The sequence below is a fragment of the Hippichthys cyanospilos genome, chromosome 13, assembly GCF_059441005.1.
Source record: "Hippichthys cyanospilos isolate Australia breed blue-spotted pipefish chromosome 13, RoL_Hcya_1.0, whole genome shotgun sequence".
Taxonomy (NCBI): domain Eukaryota; kingdom Metazoa; phylum Chordata; class Actinopteri; order Syngnathiformes; family Syngnathidae; genus Hippichthys; species Hippichthys cyanospilos.
Genome location: NC_142381.1, coordinates 20,299,818 through 20,323,602, shown reverse-complemented (window position 1 = coordinate 20,323,602; position 23,785 = coordinate 20,299,818). Strand labels below are relative to the sequence as shown.

The following is a 23,785-nucleotide window of genomic DNA, read 5'->3' as shown; positions in this document are numbered from 1 at the left end:
ACATTGGACTCCCATCCCATATATGACGTTTTGAAAATATCAGATCATGTAGGTCCAATTACAGCAACCTTTAGCATTTTGGTGAGACATCGGACTTTGAGTTGGCATAGAGGCCACGCCCTCTATTGAAAAGTCTAAAAGTTGAGAACCTTCATGTTCCAATGTCTCAAAGCTTTTCTGACCATTTTTGATTTCATTTAGTCAAACAGGCATTGCACAGTACATAAAAGTGTAAAAAATTAGATTTTTGTCCGCCACTAGGTGGCGCTGTAAATGATTTGGAAGTTTATCACATAGCTGTATTAGGGCATGACTGAAAAGTTTCCGATTGTTTGAAGATGTTACAGCTGAGTTATTAAGGTTTTTGTCACTTTTGGCGAAGGAAAGATTAATTTGAAGCTCCACCCCCATCTTTTATGTAATGAGATCTTCAAGATATTTGGACTATGTGTGCCCCTCAGTGGGATAAATATCCATGCCAAAATTGAAGGTAATAGGGTGAACCGTTTAAGAGAAAAAGGCTAGCAAAGGCAAGGCTAGAAAAAGGCAGCTAATGTCAAAGTACGGGGCGAAACAGCACATTAAAAAAATTCATAACAATTTTTCCGTACATCCTAGCACATCACTCTCGTTGGCTTTTTTGTAGGTCTTACAGTCCTTCATTTGCCTAAGTTTCATAGCTGTAGGTCAAACCAAACAGGATTGACTATAATCTTTCGACGAATGACATTTTTTGCAGCCACTGGGTGGCGCTAGCTTTAAACTGGAATATATGTTGGTCGATGTCTTCAGGATTAGATTTTCATCCAATGTGTGAAATTGTGAGATCAGATCAGATCATCTGGGTCAAATTAAAGTAGCTTTTACTGGTCCGATAAAGCTTCGGAATGAAAATGGACGCAGAGGCCATGCCCATTATCGAAATTTCGTAAAATTTGGTGGAGGTCAGCAGGGCTGTCTAGAGGCTTGTCAGACTTAATTTCAGCAATATTACTTCAAAGGACACAGCTAAACACATAAAAACATTTAGAAAATGCTATATTTTTGGCTGCCAGTAGGTGGCGTTCGCACTACGACAAAAAAATATGTTGATAGGTGTGTTCCGCATTGGAAACCCATCAAATATATGAAGTTCAGTAAAGATAAGACCATCTGGGTCCAAATACAGCAACTTTGTTCCTTTTGGCGAGACATCAGACTGACATTTTTGTTTGCCACTAGGTGGCCTAATAAGCAATTGAAGAAATTCTTAAACATGTGTTAAGGGCTTGAGTCTTCATGTGTCTGTGAAGTTTCAGATTTTTCAAAGCTTGTACAGCTGAGTTATAAAGGTGCGTGTCACATGTGGCGAAGTAAACATCAAAGGCATAATATGAAGCCCCGCCCCCAACATATTTGAAGGCGGATCTTGACAAAAATTTGAACAATTGTGCCTCCCAGCCTTATAAAACACCACAGCAAAACTGAAGTCGATTGGGTCAAGCGTTTAGGAGAAAAAAGGAGCAGTTCAGGACCTGCAAACGAGCAAAAACGGGCCAAAAGTGCACATTAAAAAATTCATAACTCTTTTTCCGTACATCTGAGCATATGGCTCGCGCCGACTTTTTTTGTAGGGCACGAGGTCCTACATAAGGCTACAGATTTTTGTAGTTCTATGTCAAACGGGCTGGGAGGAAGAAGCTATTTTCCACTCATAAGGCCATTTTGGGGCCGATTACAGTCATTTTTTTTGTTTTCGCGAGACATCTGACTTTGTGGTGGCGTGCAGACCACTCCCGTTAGTGAAAAGTCATAAAATTTTAAAACCTTAATATTCCTTGTCTTCATGGTGTTCTGACCAATTTTCAGTTATTTTACTCAAACAGACACTGTTTGGCGGCGCTAGTAGATTTTTCAAAAAAAAAAATTACATCGGTGTTAATAGCATTAGTCTTCATGTATCTATGAAGTTTTGGATTTTTTTAAGCTTGTACATCGGAGTTATTAAGGTTTTTGTCACTCTTGGCGAAGGAAATATTGAACACATAATTTGAAGCCCCGCCCCTATCATAGATGTTGGCGGACCTTCACCAAATTTTGCCCAGTTTTGCTCCTATGTCTGATAATGCACAACAGGAAATTTGAAAGCGATTAGGTAAAGCGTTTAGGAGAAACAAGGAGCAGTTTGGGACCTGCAAACGTGCAAAAATGGGCCAAATATGCACAACTCTTTTTTTCTGTACATGCCTAAAAATTTTCGTAGCTCTAGGTCAAGCGGGCCGGGACCAGCTGCACTTTTTCGACCTTAGGTAGCGCTGCACAGCCATTTTTTTTGCATTGTTTTAGGAAACACTTAAATATCAAATTTTTCCCCAGGCTCGACAACTGTGCAAAATTTCCTGACTTTTCGTGCATGTTTAGGCCCTCAAAAATGAAAAAGTTCTGCACAGTAAATAATAATAATCCGGAGACAAACAAGAGGGCTCTTTAGATGTGTCTAATTCAAATTCTCTTTCTTCTTCATCATTGTCACATTGTTGCTAGCCAAAATTGCCTGGAGGGCTTCGTCTTCATTAAACGTCTTTGCCATTGTTGTGGTGCAAACTGTATCGGAGGTTTCTCATGAGTGACCAATCGGGGGCTCAGAAATTCAAGTCAAAGGTTAACACTATAAACGGACCAATCAGGGTTTGAGATTCAAATAACGTCATATACATTCGCGTTGAGCGTCTCTCCAGAGCTCCCACTGAAAAGTAAACAAAGCATGCACAGACTACACATTTCAAAGGATAAGTTATACAATGGGCCCCCGTGTTACGAACTTAATCCGTTCAGCGGCTATGCTCGTAACTCGAATTGCTCGTATGACGGGCAATCCAAACCTATGTTAATTAGTGAATGCGTGCAACGCGTGCAAAAACCTTAGGTAAAAACATACCGACTTTTGACACATATTAAAAATTAGTAACATAATCTACTGTACAGTTAAATTAAATAACATAAATATACAAAGGAAAAATGACATTTACCTTTGGGGCGACGTGACTTGAGCTGGGTGGAGGCGGAGGGGAGCAGAGACGAACCCGCAGAATTTATTTATTTATTTTCTTAAACAAGAACTTTTCTCAAACGAGAACATATCACCGGCGATTTCCTTCTCTTGAATCCATAATAGAAGAAGCCTCTCCATTTTGTTGTTGACCGAGGTCCGTCCCCTGGCAAGGAAAGTCTTGCCCTTCGAAGATTGCCGAGCGGTTACTTCCATACTCACTAGCAAGGTTAACTATGCGTGCGCCTCCTTTGTATTTTTTTATTATCTCCTGCTTCGTTTCTATTGTCATCATCCTCTTACTTCTTCCTTTACCGTTGAAAGTCTACATCGATTCATATTTAATATTTTCATTTTTTTTGAATATTGTACTTTTAGAATAAAGTACTTTTAGTTATACCCATAATAATCGCTTTATACTGAATATGCTTCAAATGACACAGGGTTTCTCATCATTTATATAGTGTCAGTCTGCTTTAGATTGCCCTTGCAATCACTTGAAAGATAAGTGGGAAAATTCTAGTGACACAATAAATGGAAAAGTTGACTGCAAAAAAATATTTGTGTATGTGTGTATTAGCTGGTAAGCTGTCAACAGATGACCTGAACGCTCTAATTGCTCATGCACACCGTCGCATTGACCAGCTGAACCGAGAGCTGGCTGAACAGAGAGTCAGGGAGCAGATCCATATTGATGCTGCTCTGGAGCAACAGAAGTTAGAGCAACTGAAAGTCCAGGAGGCAGCTGTTAATGCGTCCCTGCAGCACATCAAAGAGGATGCACGACTTGAGCAGGAAAGGAAGGTACCAAGAGACTTCTCTGTTCTTTGATAATGATCAGAAATGAGTGAACCGCTGTAAATAATTGTGTATTTGTTTAGCTGACTGAATTGAGGGAAGTGATGGAAGCAGAGATGAGAACTCAACTCCGGCGTCAGGCAGCTGCTCACACAGACCATGTCCAAGATGTGCTCAAAGTGCAGGAGCAGGAACTGAAAGCAGAAGCTGAGCAGGTGATTTAGACTAACATTCTGCACTGAAACTTGGAAGCAATATTGTACATTTCAGGTTTTATGGTCTGTTTTTGTATTTGTTCGTAAGATAATACAGTATGAGTGGGGCGGCATGGCTCGGGGGTAGAGTGATCGTCTCCCAGCTGAGAGGCTGTGGGTTCAATCTCCCGACCATCAAGACCATGTCAAAGTGTCCTTGAGTAAGACACTGAACCCCCAGTTGCTCCTGATGCTGCATCATCTGTAGGGCAATGACTAGTTAGTGTAAAGTGCTTTGAGTACCCAAGATAGAAAAGCGGTATATAATTGACATAAATTTACCATTTTACCATTTATGAGTCAAAAGTTTGGAAACTGCGTCACATTCAATTGCCCTGAACAAGGTCAAAACCTTCAAGCACTTGAAAATTGTAAGTAATTCCAGGTCATAAAGCAACATTCACCCTGTAACTTGCATAAATGCTGTAAAAAGTACCGTATTTCTTCGTGTACAAGTAAAGGTTTTTTTTTCAGCTCCCATCTTGGGGGTCGACTTATAACTGCATAACTCAAAATAGACCAATTTTCCCACGTAATTGTGTTTGGATAACATTAATTTGAATGCAAAACAAGTAATATAATGTCATTTAGAAGGCTTAAAATGATTATATTTACCTCTATTTTGATATAGTATGCATCCATTTTAGCGTCTTTCATCAAGCACCACCTTAATTGCCTCTTTGTTGGCAACAACAAGGCTGAGTGGATAATTTTTCCAGCGGACTTCCACGGAGTAGGAAAAGGAAAAGACGGCCTGACTTGTCTCCTTCAACCCTTGGACATGTGCTTGAACAAGCTGGCATGGATGTTGGCAGGTGGGGGGAAGAAACAGAGAAAGGCAACCTTCCACGGTCTGATCTCATAACAGTCATCACTGTAAAGAACATCCCAAGTAAGATGATCAGCAAATCATCTCCGAAGACCTCATTTTCAAACAAATTTGGATGGTTCTGAAAATGGCTACCCGTGGAAGAGTAACAAGGATGTTTGCGCAGATGACGAGCACGAAGAAGAGGATGTCCGGGATTTGAATGGGAGCACCTGGCGTGTCAGATTGTGATGATGACTTTGGGGACTTTAAATGAATATGCTGTGTCCAAAGATAAAGCATTGAAACTTGAAATGTCAGAACGGTCAGGTGCTTTGCAAATAATAAACAGTGGATTTACCCCTAAGATCAAAACTCTGCTGAAGCAGAAGTAGAGAGCTTTCAGGTCAGGGGACAAGGTGGAGCTGAGAGCTGTACAGAAGGAGTTGAGAAGGAAGATCAGGTAGGGAAATGCAAGGTACAGGAGAAAGATGGAGGAGCAGTAGCAGAACATCAGTGGGGTGTGGAGCCTAAAGACCATCTCAGGCTTCAAAGCACCCCGCCCCTGGGTTGAGGGGAACCAGAGCTGGGCAAACGAGTTGAACTGTTATTTCAATCGATTTAACCTGTCACATACCCCGGCCACGCCACCCCCTTTGCAGCAGTTTCAAGTCCACTCCTTGTCACCTGGACAACCCCCACAGTCCAAGCCCCTCACACCTCTTACTCCACACACTCTGATCATCTCAGGAACAATCACAGGCCCCTATTCCTCCCCTGTCCTTCACATCTCTCCAGGTGAGGAATGAGCTAAGGAGGATCAAGCCTCAGAAGGCAGCTGGGCCAGATGGGATCAGCCCCAGGCTCCTGAAGTCCTGCGCGGATGAACTGCGTGGGATTTTGGAGCATGTCTTCCACAAGAGTCTTAAGCTGAGGGTGGTACCATATCTATGGAAGGCCTCCTGCGTGGTTCCAGTGCCCAAGACACCGCACACTAAAGACTTCAGCAGCTTTAGGCCAGTGGCACTAACATCACACCTGATGAAGACACTGGAGAGGCTGATACTGGACCACCTTCGTTGTGAGGTGGGCTCAGCTATTGTCTCTCTGCAGTTCGCCTATCGATTCGGTGTCGGGACAGAGGAAGCTGTGTTCTTCCTGTTACATCGCGCTCTAGCTCATTTGGAGAAGCCCGACAGTGCTGTGAGGATCCTATTCTTTGACTTCTCCAGCGCTTTCAACACCATCCAACCGGCTCTTTTGAGGGACAAGCTAGAGTGGGCTAGAGTGGATCTACAGCTGGCAGAATGGATTCTGGACTACCTCACAGACAGGCCCCAGTTTGTGAGAGCCCAGAACTGTGTGTCTGCCCCACTGACCTGTAGTGTGGGAGTCCCCTAGGGTACGGTGCTGGCACCCTTTCTTTTCACCCTCTTCACTGCAGATTTTAGATACAACATGGATGGCTGTGTGCTGCTGAAATTTTCTGATGACTCTGCTATTGTCAGCCTGATCAATGGCGACGATGATGCAGAGTACAGGAAACTGACGCAGGACTTTGTGGACTGGTGTCGGCTAAATCACCTCCTCATTAATGCAGGAAAGACCACATAAAATAATTGGAAAGCACTGTGGTAACCTGTAAACATGGGGCTCAAAAGAAAATAGAGCTCAAAGAGATGTGTTGTAGTACATGCAGTACGAGTTGTATTCGCTAATATGGTTCCTTGGCTCTCTATAAGTAACAGCCTGTGCAATATCCATTTTTCTAATGCCCCTTTCGCTGTCTCTTTAGGTTTTAAGGCTTAAACAGTCCCTTTCACTGTCTCTAGGTTTTAAGCAGTAAGCTTTTGGAACAAGAGACCCAGTACCGTCAACTGAGCCAAGAGCAACTAGATAACTTCACTTTGGATATGAATATTGCCTATGCAAGACTGAAAGGCGTGGAGGAGACTATTGACAGTAAGATGCTTTCAATCATTTATTTACTGCAAGTAAGTGGGAAACTTTGTTGCAGTTAAGATGGAGTGCTTTTCAAATGCTTAGTCTTACTTTGTTTTACTTCAAGCGATACTGTAAAATCTCAATTGAAGAGTCGACTTGTGGCAATATGGCCTAAGGTCTCCTACTACACGACAAATATGTTTGTACTATTTAGAAAATAGCCTCGGAATGGCCTGTTTTGTACGACATTATTGTATACAACAGCAAAATCGACCCTTTCTTACCCATGTCAGGAGGTGGAATTTTGTCGACTGAAAATTACGTCGCAGTTGCCCAGGGTCAGGCAATGACTTAGAACGCATCACCTGTGCTGTGAGTTTGTGTCAGTTTTATCAAAAAGATTGACTGGAGTCAAAGAACACAACCTGAGTGAAAACATTATTTGCAAAGAAGGGTTTCACTTCTCCAGGCCAAAACCAAGAAGAGTACTTCTCTCCCTTTAAGCTCTTAACTAAGCAGTTAATTTTCTTCTCAAGAAGGAGGTGGTTAAAAACCACTAGACTTTTAGAAGTAGCTTCCAAGCAGAGTTAGCTTCCAAGCAGATTACTTGGTGTAATTCCTGAAATATAGGATGCACCTTTTGTTCCCAAAAAATGAAATTGTGTGTGCGTTCTATAAACGGTAACTTAAATAACTTAAGTAACTTAAATTTCTTTGGACAACATGAGAACTTGTATCCGTCAGCCACATAAGCCAAGTTATGACATACAGATTTGCATTTCTACATCGGACATATTCTCACTTAAGGTAGTTAAGATAATAATCAATAACAGAAGTGAGCAGACTGAACCAGCGCTGGTGTTCATTCTTGTTTACACACAGGAATAGAACAGTATAGCTTTAAAAAAACAACGTGATTCCTGTAGCAAAGCAAGTTAGAGACCTTGGAGCCCGTAGCCGGTCAGAAATTTCAACAGCATTCTTAGTAAAATTCTCACCAACGCTCTCTTGCACACCTAAATGATCATCCCGCTGCACAGAACCTCTGGGCTCACTCAGTATCTTGCTCACTCACTCACCTGCAAGCCACACAGCTGTCAGCAGGCACCATACCCATAACAAATATATCTTACAAATTTAAATACAAGAAAATATGATCACAAACATGAGTCATTCTATCTTTCTAATGTTTTTGCATTGTCATCAAATTCATTTTGTTTGATAACTGCCTCCTACTTTTTTATTTTAAAATTTTTAAGTCTTTTCACTGTCTGATAAAGAAAAAAAAACTGTTGATTTTAAACCATATTTACCTTTATGTGACAAGCTTGTTATGGCCATATTCCCTTGTGAGGGTACCCTAGCCCAGGCTAGACTAGCTTAACCTTATTCGTATTTTCTGTTTATCTCCAGTTTTGTTTCCATATGAATCATCATCTTCTCTCTTTAACATCACTAGCAATCTTGGGACCCATGGCTCACCCATTCAAGTTTGAATTAAGCAGTAAAGTGCACAATAAATAGTTATTAATAGTTTAAGCACTCAGACGCTATCTAGTCCGTAGCATGCCGTCATTTTGACAGACGCCAACCTATAGCAGACCAGTATCTTAGGAGTCATGATGCAGACAAATAGCAGACCAGCATCTGAGTGAGGCGTTTCAGCGCAGGCAGTTTGACGGGACCAGAAAATAAGAGCTAAAATCTAAAGCACCTGAAAATGGAGACAAAACAACAGAAATACAGCCAACCCCTAGTTGTTTTTGACTTAAAGCGGGAAAAATACCGTAAAAATATCAATCTAGTCGTAAGCTGAAAAAAATGTAAGGCAGGGTTGTCGTACTACTGGGGTCCACTTGTACTTTGTTTTTTACAGCCATAATGACACAATGAAGAAAATGTTTGGTTCAGTTAGCCCAAAATGATGGCCTTCGTTTGCTAGCCTGAACAGCTGAATTGCTTGAGCTGACATGACTTTTTCCAAGCATCAACTTGATTCAACATCTTTAAGCAAGTTAGCCATGTTAAGTTAAGTGCCAGTCAAGTTTAGAAATACTTTCAAATTAAAATAGTCTCAAACACATTAAGAGGTTAGAAAATTTAAGCCAATAACTTTGATAATGAGCAGCTGTAAACCAAAAGTAATTCCTGTTCATAGTGTATCATCCACACCATAAAGTTTACTGGAAGGGGGGTATTTGCAAAGCTGTTAGCCTGGGAAAATGTGCATACTTTGTAGAATCTAAATAATAAAGACATTGCCATGATTAATTTTTTTACTTTCCAAACAATTGAGTCACAACGTCTTAATTATGGCAATGATTTACAATGTGTATTAATATACAATTCAGGATTTTTTTTAGATTTTGAAACAATGAATTAGAAGGCATTTCCAACTGTACTTGATTGAATTTAAAGGGACAATGTGTAAGATTTAGACAGTTTTTCATTAAAAAGGAATAAATTAAATGATTAAAAACTTGCAAATAAATGTGTCTTAATGACCAACAGTATGATGTAATTATAATCATAGGTCTAGCTATCATTAAATTATATTACATGTGTGGCGTGGCACTCCCCCGGAGGTTGCCATGTATGTTATATCTACGGACAATGGTAAATGTAACACCTCCAGCTGTCCGTAATGAAAAATGGTCTAAATCTTACACATTGTCCCTTTATGGGGTCTTGGGTGATGTCTTGAATCTCACCCTTTATGATGACGTTGGTCTCTCCTTGTTCATGCAGGCCATGTGGTTGCAGAGGAGGAGGCTCGAAAAGCCCACCAGCTGTGGCTCTCTGTAGAAGCTCTGAACTACACCTTAAAGACTTCTGACATAGGTTCACCCACCAAGCCACTGGAAGGCGCTGCTCAGGTTGTGCGAGACAGCTGCCATGACAATGAATTTGCCTTGACTCTGGCTTCAGCTTTTCCACAAGAATCGCTGCAGCGCGGTGTGTACAATGAGGCCTGTCTCCGAGCCCGCTTCTATAGTCTTCGCTCGCTTGTTCGCAGGGTTGCGCTTATCAATGAGTCTCACAACTCCTTGTACCAGTATTTCCTCTCCTACTTACAAGCAGCACTGCTGTTTGAGGAGAAACAGGAAGCCCCGCCCACCCAGCTAAGCAGTGAGGATTTAGACCCTTTCAAGCTCCTTTCGTATGCCACCTACTGCTTAGAGCATGGTGATCTGGAGTTGGCTGCTAAATTGGTGAACCAGCTGACAGGAGAGGCTCGGAGAATGGTGGAAGACTGGCTCAATGAAGCCAGACTTACTCTGGAAACCAGGCAGGTGGTCGGTTTGTTGTCTGCTTATGCAAATGCTGTGGGGCTAGGAACCACCCAATCCCTGACTACTGACAACTGACCAATGGGACACTGAATTAAAAAACGATTAGTTATCAAATAGTTTCCTCTCTTCAAAAGTAGTTGATGAATGGCTTGCTTTTTGCTGATTTAAGAGATGTTTAGTGGTGGAAGCAGTCATTGTTTAGAAGCACTACGTCACTATAACGTTCACTAATAGTGAATAAGAATTTGCAACTTTTTACTTGATGTTTCCTCCCTCCTGATGAAGCAGTTTATGTAAACATTATGTGCTTGCAAAATCTAATATTTTCCTTTTGATATGCATAATATTAATTTCTCTACGTTATGTGTGTTCTATCTAGCAGATGTCAGACCGAATCTTGTCAAAATTTGGTAAATTTCACACTCATGGCAACTAACAAGCAACAACTATTTACAGGGAGTGCTGCAGAGTGTGCTGAGAACTGTGTGGCCATGACATCTCTACAATACAATAAAAAAAATGGCTATGCTATTTCAGTCTGTTTTTATATAGTTTTTGTTTGGTTTAACTTTTTTTGCATGTGACAAGATTGCAGTTGCAATTTATTTGAATAAGATATATTGAATAGCTTCTTCATTGTATGTCTTCATAAAAGGAGAAAAAGGTTAACCAGTGGTGGACTGTCACGGCCAGCAAGGCCTCTGCTGGCCTAACATAATCTGACATCATTATAACTGTAATAAACTATAATAATTATAACTATAATGATCGTAAATTTCATTTTAAATTCATTTTCCAATTATACATATATATATATATATATATATATATATATATATATATATAAACACACACACACAGTGGGCCCCCGTGTTAGGAACTTAATCGCGTTGAGCGTCTCTCCAGAGCTCCCACTGAAAAGTAAACAAAGCATGCACAGACTACACATTTCAAAGGATAAGTTATACAGTGGGCCCCCGTATTACGAACTTAATCCGTTCAGCGGCTATGCTCGTAACTCGAATTGCTCGTATGACGAGCAATCCAAACCTATGTTAATTAGTGAATGCGTGCAACGCGTGCATAAACCTTAGGTAAAAACATCACGACTTTATACACATATTAAAAATGAGTAACATAATCTACAGTTAAATTAAATAACATATACTGTACAAAGGAAAAATGACATTTACCTTTGGGGCGACGTGACTTGAGCTGGGTGGAGGCGGAGGGGAGCAGAGGCCAACCCGCAGAATTTATTTATTTTCGGGAACTTATTAACTTATTAATTATTAACGGGAACTTTTCTCTAACTAGAACATATCACCGGCGATTTCCTTCTCTTTAATCCATAATAGAAGAAGCCTCTCAATTTTGTTGTCGATCGAGGTCCGTCCCCCGGCAAGGAAACTCTTGCCCTTAGAAGATTGCCGAGCGGTTACGGCCATACTCACGAGCAAGGTTAACCATGCGTGCGCCTCCTTCGTATTTTTTTTTTTTATTATCTCCTGCTTGGTTTCTATTGTCATCATCCTCTTACTTCTTCCTTTACCGCCACTAGCAATTTTAGAAGCCATGTTATTTAATTGTCATTTTTCCTTTGTATATTTATGTTATTTAATTAATGTCATTTTTCCTTTGTATATTTATGTTATTTAATTTAACTGTACAGTAGATTATGTTACTCATTTTTAATATGTGTATAAAGTCGTGATGTTTTTGCACGCGTTGCACGCATTCACTAACGTAGGTTTGCATTGCCCGTCATACGAGCAATTCGAGTTACGAGCGTAGCCGCTGAACGGATTGAGTTCGTAACATGGGGGCCCACTGTGTATATATATATATATATATATATATATATATATATATATATATATATATATATATATATATATATATATATATATATATATATATATATACTGTATATATATATATACTGTATATATATATATATATATACTGTATATATATATATATACTGTATATATATATATATATTTTTTTTTTAACTTATACCTGCACAGATTTATAATTTGCACCAAATTCACCTTCAAGTGGTCCTCGACCCATTTTTTCTGTTCATCTCTTCTCTCCTTCCTGTAGCCTTATTTTGATTATGATTTTGATTTTGATTTGACAATTTCCTGGTCTGTGGCCCCAGATGTTAGGTGGTCAATACGAAGCAGCCAGCTGAAACTTGCAAACATGGTTTTAAAGTTTTATTTCATCAGATAATATGACTACAAAAAAGAATAAAAAAGCAAAAAGTCACAGGACAAAGTACAAACCAAAAACGCACAGATATGTATACGCGGGACACAGGACACCGGGAATCTCACTGGCTTCACTGGGGAGTGGCTCATGGAATAACCCGGTGATTGTCCTTCTGCGCCAGCTCCCTTAAAAAACACCTTCATAATGATAGCCATCAGGTGCACGGCCGGTGACCCCGCCCCCTTGCCGTGGCAGGAGAATTCCACCTAAAACCGAATGCACAATCAGCCGGGGATGTGACAGTGCGCCCCCTGGCGACCCCTTGTTTTGTCAGGGTGACACCAATGGAACTCCCTGACCATGCCAGGATCCACCACCCAGATCCAAGGGGTCAACGAACACTCCTCTGGACCATAACCCTCCCAATTGATAACATACTGAAGACCTCTATCCCTGCGACAGGAGTTCAAATTGGACCTAACCGTGTACACCGGGCCACCGTCCACCAGGCGAGGAAGAGGAGGAGCACGGCAGGAGGGCACAGAGGACTAGAGGCAACAGGCTTGAGGAGAGAGACATAGAACACGGGATGGACTTTCATAGATGCAAGTAAGTTCAACCTGACAAAAGTGGGATTGACGACGGAGTCAATTTTGAATGGTCTGACGAATTTTGGACCCAACTTTGTGGACAACCTGGCCAGGTTCAGATCCCGGGTGGACAACCAAACCTCCTGTCCTGGTTGGTGGTCTGGGGCTTCCATTCTCCACCGAATAGCCAGAGGACAATTGCGCGCCACCGTCCGAGCTAACGCAGCCCTGGTGTCTTTCCCTACTTTCTGGGACCTCCGTAAGTGGCACTGGATGGACGGAACGGACACTTCCCGCTCCTGAAAGGGGAAGATTGGCGGCTGGAAGCCAAAGACGATGTGGAAGGGAGACTTGCTTGTATACGCTGAGATGTTTAAGTTGTGTGCATATTCCACCCTGGGCAGGTGGATGGACCAGGATGTCGGGTTCTGTTGGCCCATGCAGCACAGCATAGCTTCTAGAGCTTGATTGGTGCGTTCAGCCTGCCCATTAGATTGTGGGTGGTAGCCCAAAGTCAGGCTGATTGACATCCCCATGGCTCGGCAAACCGCTTCCACAATCTGGAGACAAACTGCGGCCCCCTGTCTGAAAGAATGTCTGTAGGTATGCATGTAACGAATGCTAGATGAGGCAAGAGGTCGCCAGTGCAGATAGAACCCACCTGAGGGTTATTAGATGGGCCATTTTGGTGAATCGCTCCACAATGGTAAGAATGACTGTATTTCCTCGGGACGCCGGGAGTCCCCCGCCAAAATCCAGAGCCATATGGGACCAAGGTCTGGACGGGATGGGCAGTGGCAGCAGCAAGCCGACTGGAGGTTGGTGGGAAGATTTACCACTGGTGCGCACAGAGCAGGCTGAAACAAATTCTATAATATCTCGCTGCCAACCTGGCCACCAAAACTGTCGGCTGATCAGGTAAACAATTCGGCTGATCCCGGTATGGCAGGTCAACTTGGCGTTGTGCCTCCACTGCAGCGCAGGGGTGCATAGGTGAGGTGCCATGAATAGCTTGTTCGGTGGGCAGTCCGTATGATCCTGCCCAGCCTCCCTTTCCACCTGCTCCTGCAAGGTCTAGCGGAGGGCGCCGATCAGGCGATCGCCTGGGATGATGGTCTCATGGGGACCGTCACTGAAGTTGTCCTTGTGTAACCAGGAGAGTGCATTGCGCTTTCCATTCTTCGAGCCAGGCCTGAAAGTAAGAATATAGTTGAAATGCATGAGGAACAGAGCCCAGCAGGCTTGTCGGAGGTTGAGGCGACACTGTATTGATTTTAACAGACAAAATGGACTATTTAGAAAGACATTCTAACAGAAATAACCTGGTCACGGATGGGAGTAGAAGACAAAATCAATGGATCATGGACAGAAATACTAAAACATATCGTCAGGGAAAAACTTCAAACACAGGACAAGATTGACTTGGAACTTGGCACATTGTACTGGGAAAATAGAACTTGGGGGGAACAGACCCAGGCCAGTTGTTGCAAAATTTGAAAAACATAATGACAAATCAAGGGTGCTACAAAAATCCAAGCTTATAAATTGCACAAATATATATAAATGAGGACTTTACTGAGAATGTCCGCCAGAAAAGAAGAAATTGCTTCCAAAAATAAAAGAGCCACGTAACCATGGATAAATTGCGTATATGCAATATGACAAGCTTGTTATCCACCCTCTTACTAGCACACTTGACCCAGATAACAGTTTCTATGCAAACAACTTAAACTTTGGCTGTGATTAATACAGGTTTTGGACAGTATATTTATGCATTTTATTGCTTGTCTTATTACACATGTACTGTATTTTGTTGCAGGACCATCGTTCCGTCGTTTCCCACAGAAGGAAATTCTGTTATGAGGAAAGATTGGACAATGCAGATATTGATTCCTTACTTGAGAATACTTAATGTAGTTATATTGTGCTTGTACTGCATTTGGACTTTATTAAAAAAAAAGAATAATCTGAAGTTGTTGTTTTAAACTTAGATAAATACATACCATGATTTCACTGATCTGGCCCACTCAGGAATACATTTTCCTCCATGCGGCCTGCAAGCTAGAATGAGTTTGATACCCCTGTTTTAGAGAGACTTTTTTTTATTAGGGCCCGAGCAGCTACCGCTGCGAGAGCCCTCTTGTTTTTCTCCGGATTATTATTATTATTAGGGCCCGAGCAGCTACCGCTGCGAGAGCCCTCTTGTTTTTCTCCGGATTATTATTAGGGCCCGAGCAGCTACCGCTGCGAGAGCCCTCTTGTTTTTCTCTGGATTATTATTAGGGCCCGAGCAGCTACCGCTGCGAGAGCCCTCTTGTTTATCTCCGGATTATTATTATTATTATTATTATTATTTACTGTGCAGCGCTTTTCCATTTTTGAGGGCCTAAACATGCACGAAAAGTCACCAAAATTTGCACATTTGTCGGGCCCGGTGAAAATTTTGATATTTTTGTGTTTCCCAAAACAATGCAAAAAAAATGGCTCTGCAGCGCCACCTAAGGTCGAAAAAGTGCACCTGGTCCCGGCCCGTTTGACCTAGAGCTACGAAAATTTTTAGGCATATGTAGGACCTAGAGACCTACAAAAAAGTCAGCGCGAGCCATGTGCTCAGATGTACAGAAAAAGAGTTATGAATTTTTGAATGTGCATTTTTGGCCCATTTTTGCACGTTTGCAGGTCCCAAACTGCTCCTTGTTTCTCCTAAATGCTCTACTCAATCGCCTTCAAATTTGCTGTGGTCTATAATTAGACATAGATAGGGGCACAACTGGGCAAAATTTGGTGCAGATCCGCTGACATATATGATAGGAGCGTGGCTTCAAATTATGTGTTCAATTTTTCCTTCGCCAAGAGTGACATAAACCTTAATAACTTTGATGTACTAGCTTAAAAAAATCTAAAACTTCATAGACTCATGGAAATTTATGCCTTTAACACCTTTGAAAAAAGTTTTTTTAAATACCTACTAGCGCCGCCTAGTGGTTGATTTAAATGTCATATTTTACACTTTCATGTATTGTGCTCAGTCTGTTTCAGTAAAACAAGTGAAAATTGGTGAGATTATCACTAAGACTTGGATTATTAAGGTTTTAAAATTTTACGACTTTTCGATAATGGTGATAATGGACCTAGTGGTGGACAAAAATCCATTTTTTTACACTTTCATGTGCTGTTTAATGCCTGTTTGACTAAATGAACTCAAAAGTGGTCAGAAAAGCTATGACACAGTGGAAAATGAAGGTCCTCAACTTTTATGACTTTTCCATAGAGGGCGTGGCCTCTATGCCAACTCAAAGTCCGATTTTTCGCCAAAACGGTAAAAGTTGCTGTTATTGGACCTAGACGATCTGATATTTGCAAAACTTCGTATATGGGATGGGTGTCCAATGAGAAACACACCTACAAGCCTATTTTTTAGCATAGTACGAGTGCCACCTAGTGGCAGCATAAAATAGAGCAATTCCTTAATATTTTTATGTACTCTGTTGAGCTCCTTGAAGCGATATCCCTTAAATAATGTCTGAAAAGCCATTGGCCACGCCTAATGCCCTCCACCAAATGGTACGATGTTTCGATAATGGGGGTGGCCAATACGACAGCGTAAAGTCACACAACTGTAACGAGAAAAGCTGCAGTAACTCAACCCACATTATTCCACCTTTTCTCATTTTTACAAACTTGATAAGAGTCCTGCACTGAAGTGTTCTACAACAAATTTTTCATCGTTCATAGTCCTTGTTCATAACCCGACCTGTTCATACCCCAATGTACACAGGAGTCAGACATACCTGGTAACAAAAGTTCTGATCTTGATGGTGTGAGCCAAAGCTCCCTGACTCCTCCACAGGAACATGAGCCGTACCAGCCCGAGTGACATTCACAGCACTTTGCACCAACATGATATCAGACTTGCTGAGCTTTTTCTTATGGGCCCGCCCTTGTCGTGAGCAACAAGATCTGCACCCAAAGCAGCAGTGACTGGTCAAGCAGGTGTTGGTGTTGAGTTTTTTTTTTCCTTTTGGAAACGCACAGCCAGCACGATCATGACCAGAAGGAATATAAAGGAGACAGAGCCCAAGGCAATAACGAGGATGAGTGTGAGGTCCAGACTGCTTTCCTTGCCTTTGGCGCTACCATCTTGGTCCCCAGTGCTTCGACCTCCTGCCACACTTTCCACCAACACCACAAGTATGCTAGCATTGGAGGACAGTGGAGGCTGCCCGTGGTCTCTCACCTCAATCAGCAAGTCGTAAATCTGACGGGTGTCTCGTTTAGCTGACACCCGCCTTGCTGTCCGAAGTTCACCTGTCCGCCGATCCATCCTGAACATTCCATTTTCATTGCCTCTGCGGATGCTGTAGGTAAGCCTGGCATTCTCTCCATCATCAGCATCCATTGCCACAATGTGTGTCACCAATTAACCAGACTCAGCCAGGCGAGGCAGAGGCTCTTCAGCTGTGCCATTTTTTCCCACGGGAGCTAACACTTGGGGGGCATTGTCATTCTGGTCCACAATGATGACTTTGACAGTAGCATTAGTAGAGAGCTCTGGGGCACCTGCATCCTTAGCCTGGACCACAAATGTGAATTGCTTCAGTTGTTCATAGTCAAAGGACCTCAGTGCATAGAAGTACCCTGTTTCCTCATTTATTGACACATAGGTTTTCACTGACATGCCCTGAATGTCACACTTTTCTATGGCAAACTTTAGTTTATTGCAGCCTTCTCAATACAAATGAATCATTTTGAAAATGTAAAATTTATATTAGCAGTTACTTTTTTAATTTGCAAATTTTGCAAAAACTTGTCATATCTCGATATGAGATAACTCGTCTCGTCGGATTTGTTTCTTGTCTCATGCCTACGTATTACCCCATAACTTCACACAGTCAGATTGGCAGTTAAAATGAACAGTCTAATGTTTGTGTTGCTTATTTAATAGATCTTCTGTATTATACAGGATATCTATAGTTTTCAATCTTTTTTTTTATAAGATTATCTATATGCAATGTTCAGCATAATTTTTCATTAATTATTACTCCAAGAATTTTTGTGTTATTTACTCTTTCTATTTCAATTGAGTTAAATAATTTTGACTTGATGGTTGTCTGGGACCAAAAATTATATACTTTGTTATGACTAAATCCAATGATAGCTTATTAATGTCAAACCAGTTCTTTCTTGAATGCAATTCTTTTTTCTAGATTTTCTCAGGAGCAATATAAGGTTGTGTCATCTCCAAATAATACCATATTAATATTTTTTTAGACACAGCAAACATCATTAATATACAAAATAAATAATTTAGGACCAAGAATAGAGCCTTGTGTTATCTTAAAATCATTGGATTGTACATTATTTAATTGGACATACTGAGTCCTATTATTTAAATAACTTAGGTGTTTTAAGCCAAACCTCTTATACAATATTTAATTTTGTTTGCAATATATTATGATCAATAGTTTCAAATGTTGTTTCAAAATCAACAAATATTCCAAAAATAAATTATTTTTTGTCTATACTAGTTGCTATATCCTGAACTAGTTTCATAACTGCCATCAAAGTGTTCCTTTTTTTCTCTCTCTCTCTAAATCCATATTGATTGTAACTTAACAGATCATGTTTTGCAATGAAAGTATCAAGTCTAACTAGAGCTGCAAGCAGCTATAAAGGGCCCTCGCAGACCTGTGCACGTTGGGGTATGAGCAGTTCGGGGTATGAACAAGGACTTTGAACGATGAAAAATTTGTTTTAGATTACTTCAGTGCAGCACTCTTATGAAATTTTTAAAATTTAGAGAAGGTGGGATAATGTGGGTTGAGTTACGGCAGCTTTTATTGTTACAGTTGTGTAACTCTGCACTGCCATATAGGCCACGCCCATTATCGAAACATCTTACTATTCGGTGGAGGGCATTAGGCATGGCCCATGGCCATTTAAGGGATATCACTTCAGGGGCTCAGCAGAGTACATAAAAACGTTAAGGAATTGCGTAGGAATATTTTTTGCTGCCACTAGGTGGTGCTCGTACTATGATTAAAAATAGGCTTCTAGGTGTGTTTCACATTAGATTCCCATCCCATATATGGTTTTGCAAATATCAGATCATCTAGGTACAATTACAGCAACTTTTACCGTTTTGGCGAGACATCGGATTTTGAGTTTGCATACAGGCCACGCCTTTTATTGAAAAGTCATAAAAGTTGAGAACCTTCATTTTCCAATGTGTCATAGCTTTTCTTACCATTTTTGAGTTAATTTAGTCAAACAGACATTGTATAGTAAATAAAAGTGTAAAAAAATGAGATTTTTGTCCGCCACTAGGTGGCTCTGTAAATGATTTAAAAGTTTATCACATAGCTGTATAAGGGCATGACTTTGAAAGTTTCACATGGTTTGAAGCTGAAACAGCTGAGTTAATAAGGTTTTTGTCACTCTTGGCGAAGGAAATATTCAAAACTAGAGCTGCAAGCAGCTATAAAGGGCCCTCGCAGACCTGTGCCCGTTGGGCTATGAACAGGTCGGGGTATGAACAAGGACTATGAACGATGAAAAAGTAGTTGTAGATGACTTCAGTGCAGGACTCTTACCAAATATGTAAAATTGAGACAAGGTGGGGCAATGTGGGTGGAGTTACTGCAGCTTTTATTGTTCCAGTTTTGAGACTTACATATAGGCCACACCCACTGTCGAAACATCGTACTGATTTGTGGAGGGCATAAGGCATGGCCACTGGCTTTTCAGAAAACATTTAAGGGATATCACTTCAAGGGGCTCAGCAGAGTACATAAAAACATTAAGGATTTGCTATATTTTTTGCTGCCACTAGGTGGCGCTCGTACTATGATAAAAAATAGGCTTGTAAGTGTGTTTCACATTGGACTCCCATCCCATATACGAAGTTTTAAAAATATAAGATCGTCTAGGTCCAGTTCCAGCAACTTTTACCGTTTTCGCGAGAAATCGGATTTTGAGTTGGCATAGAGGCCACGCCCTTTAATGAAAAGTCATAAAAGTTGAGAACCTTAATGTTCCAATGTGTCATAGCTTTTCTGACCATTTTTTGAGTTCATTTAGTCAAACAGGCATTTCACAGTACATAAAAGTATAAAAAATGAGATTTTTGTCCGCCACTGGGTGGCGCTGTAAATGATTAGAAAGTTTATCACATAGCTGCATTATTGCATGACTTTTAAAGTCCCAGGAAAGTTTCAGATGATTTGAAGCTGTCATAGCTGTTATTAAGATTTTTGTCACTCTGGGCGAAGGAAATACTAAACATAATTTGAAGCTCCGCCCCTATCTTTTATGTCAAGAGATCTTCACGATATTTGGCCTATGTGTGCCCCTCAGTTGGATAATGATTCATGCCAAAGTTGAAGTTAATGGGGTGAATCGTTTAAGAGAAAAAGGCACTAATTTGAGACCAGCTAATGTCTAAGAATGGGACAAAACTGCACATTAAAAAAATTCATAACATTTTTTCTGTACATCCTAGCACATCACTTCTATTGTCTTTTTTTGTAGGTCTTACAGTCCTTCATTTGCCTACAAAGTTTCATAGCTGTAGGTCAAACCAAACAGGATTGACTGTAATCTTTCGACTAATGACATTTTTTGCAGCCACTATGTGGCGCTAGCTTTAAACTGGAATATATTTTTGTCGATATGTTCAGGAGAATATTTTCATCCAATGTGTGAAATTGTGAGAAGATCAGATCATCTGGGTCAAATTACAGCAACTTTTACAGGACAGATAAAGCTTCGGAATGAAAATGGTCGTAGAGGCCACGCCCATTATAGAAACTTCGTAAAATTTGATGGAGGTCAGCAGGGCTGTCTAGAGGCTTTTCAGACTTAATTTCAGCGATATTACTTCAAAGGGCTCAGCTAAACACATAAAAACGTTTAAAAAATGCTATATTTTTGGCTGTGACTAGGTGGCACTCGCACTATTACAAAAAATACGTTGATGGGTGTATTCCGCATTGGAAACCCATCAAATATATGCTCGACAAATGTGCAATTTTGGTGACTTTTCGTGCATGTTTAGGCCCTCAAAAATGGAAAAGCGCTGCACAGTAAATAATAATAATAATAATAATAATAATAATCCGGAGAAAAACAAGAGGGCTCTCGCAGCGGTAGCTGCTCGGGCCCTAATAATAATAATAATGATAATAATCTGGAGAAAAACAAGAGGGCTCTCGCAGCGGTAGCTGCTCGGGCCCTAATAATAATAATAATGATAATAATAATCCGGAGAAAAACAAGAGGGCTCTCGCAGCGGTAGCTGCTCGGGCCCTAATAATAATAATAATAATAATAATCCGGAGAAAAACAAGAGGGCTCTTGCAGCGGTAGCTGCTCGGGCCCTAATAATAATCCGGAGAAAAACAAGAGGGCTCTCAGAGGTAGCTGCTCGGGCCCTAATAAAAGCCACCGGAATATGTAGAAATGATTGCACACTATCTATGGCCTAAATCAACATACTGTATTCAGTAGCTTCACAGAGACAGGGACAAATGAGTTTTTAAAACACTTGAGTTTGCAGTTGGGAACTCTATATCGTCTACCAGATGGCAACAGTTGGTACTCTGTGAAGAGGATATGGGATGGGTCGCCTATTATTCTTCGGGCTTGCCTGAGGCTAGTCTGCTCATTAACAGACTGAGAACTCTGACAGTCATCTCTTCTGGTACGCTCATCTTTTTTCGGTTCGGTCGAGAGCCGAAGTTTTGATTGTGTTCCAATACGTAAAATTCTCAAAATTTCTGGTTGAAAACCGATTTGGTCAAGAACAAAAGCGTTCGAAAACCAAGGTTTGACTGTATTTCCAACACAGTTATGAAAGTTGTTTTGTGGCTGCTTTCATGGGTAAGCTTTCTTTTGTTGTTGGCTCCCTGCAGATTGAACCAAAACCACAATCGCGTTTAGATGCAGTCAATAACTAGTTAAAAACTTGAAAATTGGTAAAACAGTGGGCCCCCGTGTTTCGACATTAATCCGTTCTGCAGTTGGGGTCGTAAGTCGAATTAGTCGTAAGACGGGCAATCCAAACCTATGTTAAATAGCTAATGCGTTTAGAACCCCAGGTAAAAACATCAAAATTGTCTATAAATATTAAAATTGGTACCAAAATAGTATAGTAAGTGCTACTTATATATAATATATATGTATACAATCAGAAAACATCATAAATAAAAAAAATATAGAAATTATTTATTTACCTTTGAGTGCTTTACCGTTCCGCCATTTCAAACAAATGAGGCCGACCAATAGCAGACCACCATCTCCGTGAGGAGACGCCGACCAATAGCAGACCAGCATTGCAGTCATGGAAGCAGTTAGACGGCAATAGTAAGTGCAATTATCTAAAAACGCCAGCAGATGAGGCAAAACACATACAGCGAAGCCCCTAGGGTCATGACAGCTATTTTGGTCGCATAACTGGGAAAAGTCATAAAGGTCATAGAGGGGATGAAAAACTCAGTATTCCACATCGCAAAATGAAAATGACGTAAATCAGGGAGTTGTAACATGAGTCAATGTGTTTTCCTGCTACTTACACTATCAAAATGGTTTATATGCTTTTCATGGGTTCAAAGAACTTCCACAAGATTGCTTTGGCAATAATAAGTACAAGTAGAAGATTGTAAACTCTCTCTCTCACTCTCTCTCTTGCTATACTCTCACTTTTCAATGTTTTAAGGTCTAGCGATTTATGTTTAATTTAAGCAGTAGCAGCTCCTTGTAGCTTGTCCTGGTTACTGTGTATTATTAGCTTTTGGAACGTAGCCCCTTCAAGATAGAGCCGACAGATACATGTTTGCTTAATTTTGGCAGGCAAATCACTATTTCTTTGATCAAATATACGAAATCAAAATAGATTTTTTTTCACTCAGTGTTTGTGCCATCAAAAAAAGAAAGTATTTGTTCTTTCTTTCAGCTGTAAAGGATTACATCCCTGATAAGACACGATTAATAATTTAACCACTAATCATCACTCAAAATACACAATTTGTATCTTTTTTTTTATTTAATCAACATTGACAATAATTATATTATAGTCCCATTATATTATAGTGAAAGTAAAAATCAGAAGCCAGTGTAGTTAAAACCACCATCTTTGATGACTACCTCCTTTTATCATGTGACATTCTGTGTGTAAGGTTTAACTCTGTGAGGCATGTAATGAATATGTTAATTTTGCAAGCTTTCTGTGCATCTCTCATTGCTAATTAGGCTGTATTTAAACGTTAAGCATTACATTCTCCCCCACAAGTCAAAATGACATTTACAGTTTTATTAATTGCACTTTACTACACCACCAGTCACTCCCAATTGACACTGTTGTTGGGGGAAATAGGACACAAAGAATGAATTGCAGAATTATCCGTCAGTTTGAATCAATTATTTGCTGTGCTAAAAATCTTTGTTTTCTTAAGGTAATTGTTAACCCTGTAGCATCCCTGAACTGGGCTAGGCTAAAGGTTAAACAAACAGAAATCGATTTATAGGGTGGATGACAAGGCTGCTTAGTGAGTTGATTCTTTACATACAGTGCCAATCACTCGTATCCAATTTTATTTGGGTTACACTGGCTTTACTAGAGCAAGCTGATAGGAGCCTTCGAAAACCTTCTTTCAGGCAGCCATTGTTACTCCTAGAGATGATGAATCAAGTCCGGATGCTATTCGCCATAGCAGTCAGCACCAGCTTGCACACAATTCCAGTCTATAAACACTATAAATGTGCACTGCAGAGCATATTGGTGCCCCAAGAAAAAATGGAAAAACAAAGACAAGCCTTTGTGTGCCTGAACCTATTAATTCAGAACGCAAACT

At 40.6% G+C, this 23,785-nt stretch overlaps 1 protein-coding gene across 5 annotated transcripts in view; it reads left to right on the top strand.

Annotated features, from left to right (window-relative positions):
* The window catches only part of immt (inner membrane protein, mitochondrial (mitofilin)), a 53,357-nt gene extending 42,701 nt beyond the window's left edge, over nucleotides 1–10,656 (top strand). For all 5 annotated transcript variants that reach the window (XM_088431164.1, XM_088431162.1, XM_088431163.1 and 2 more), the window contains 4 exons: nucleotides 3,609–3,832; nucleotides 3,910–4,041; nucleotides 6,721–6,850; nucleotides 9,581–10,656. In XM_088431164.1, coding sequence (XP_088287290.1) covers nucleotides 3,609–3,832; nucleotides 3,910–4,041; nucleotides 6,721–6,850; nucleotides 9,581–10,200 — 1,106 coding nt within the window. In that variant the 3' untranslated portion in view covers nucleotides 10,201–10,656. The remainder of the gene's footprint in view (nucleotides 1–3,608; nucleotides 3,833–3,909; nucleotides 4,042–6,720; nucleotides 6,851–9,580) is intronic.
* Nucleotides 10,657–23,785: the final 13,129 nt, after the last annotated feature.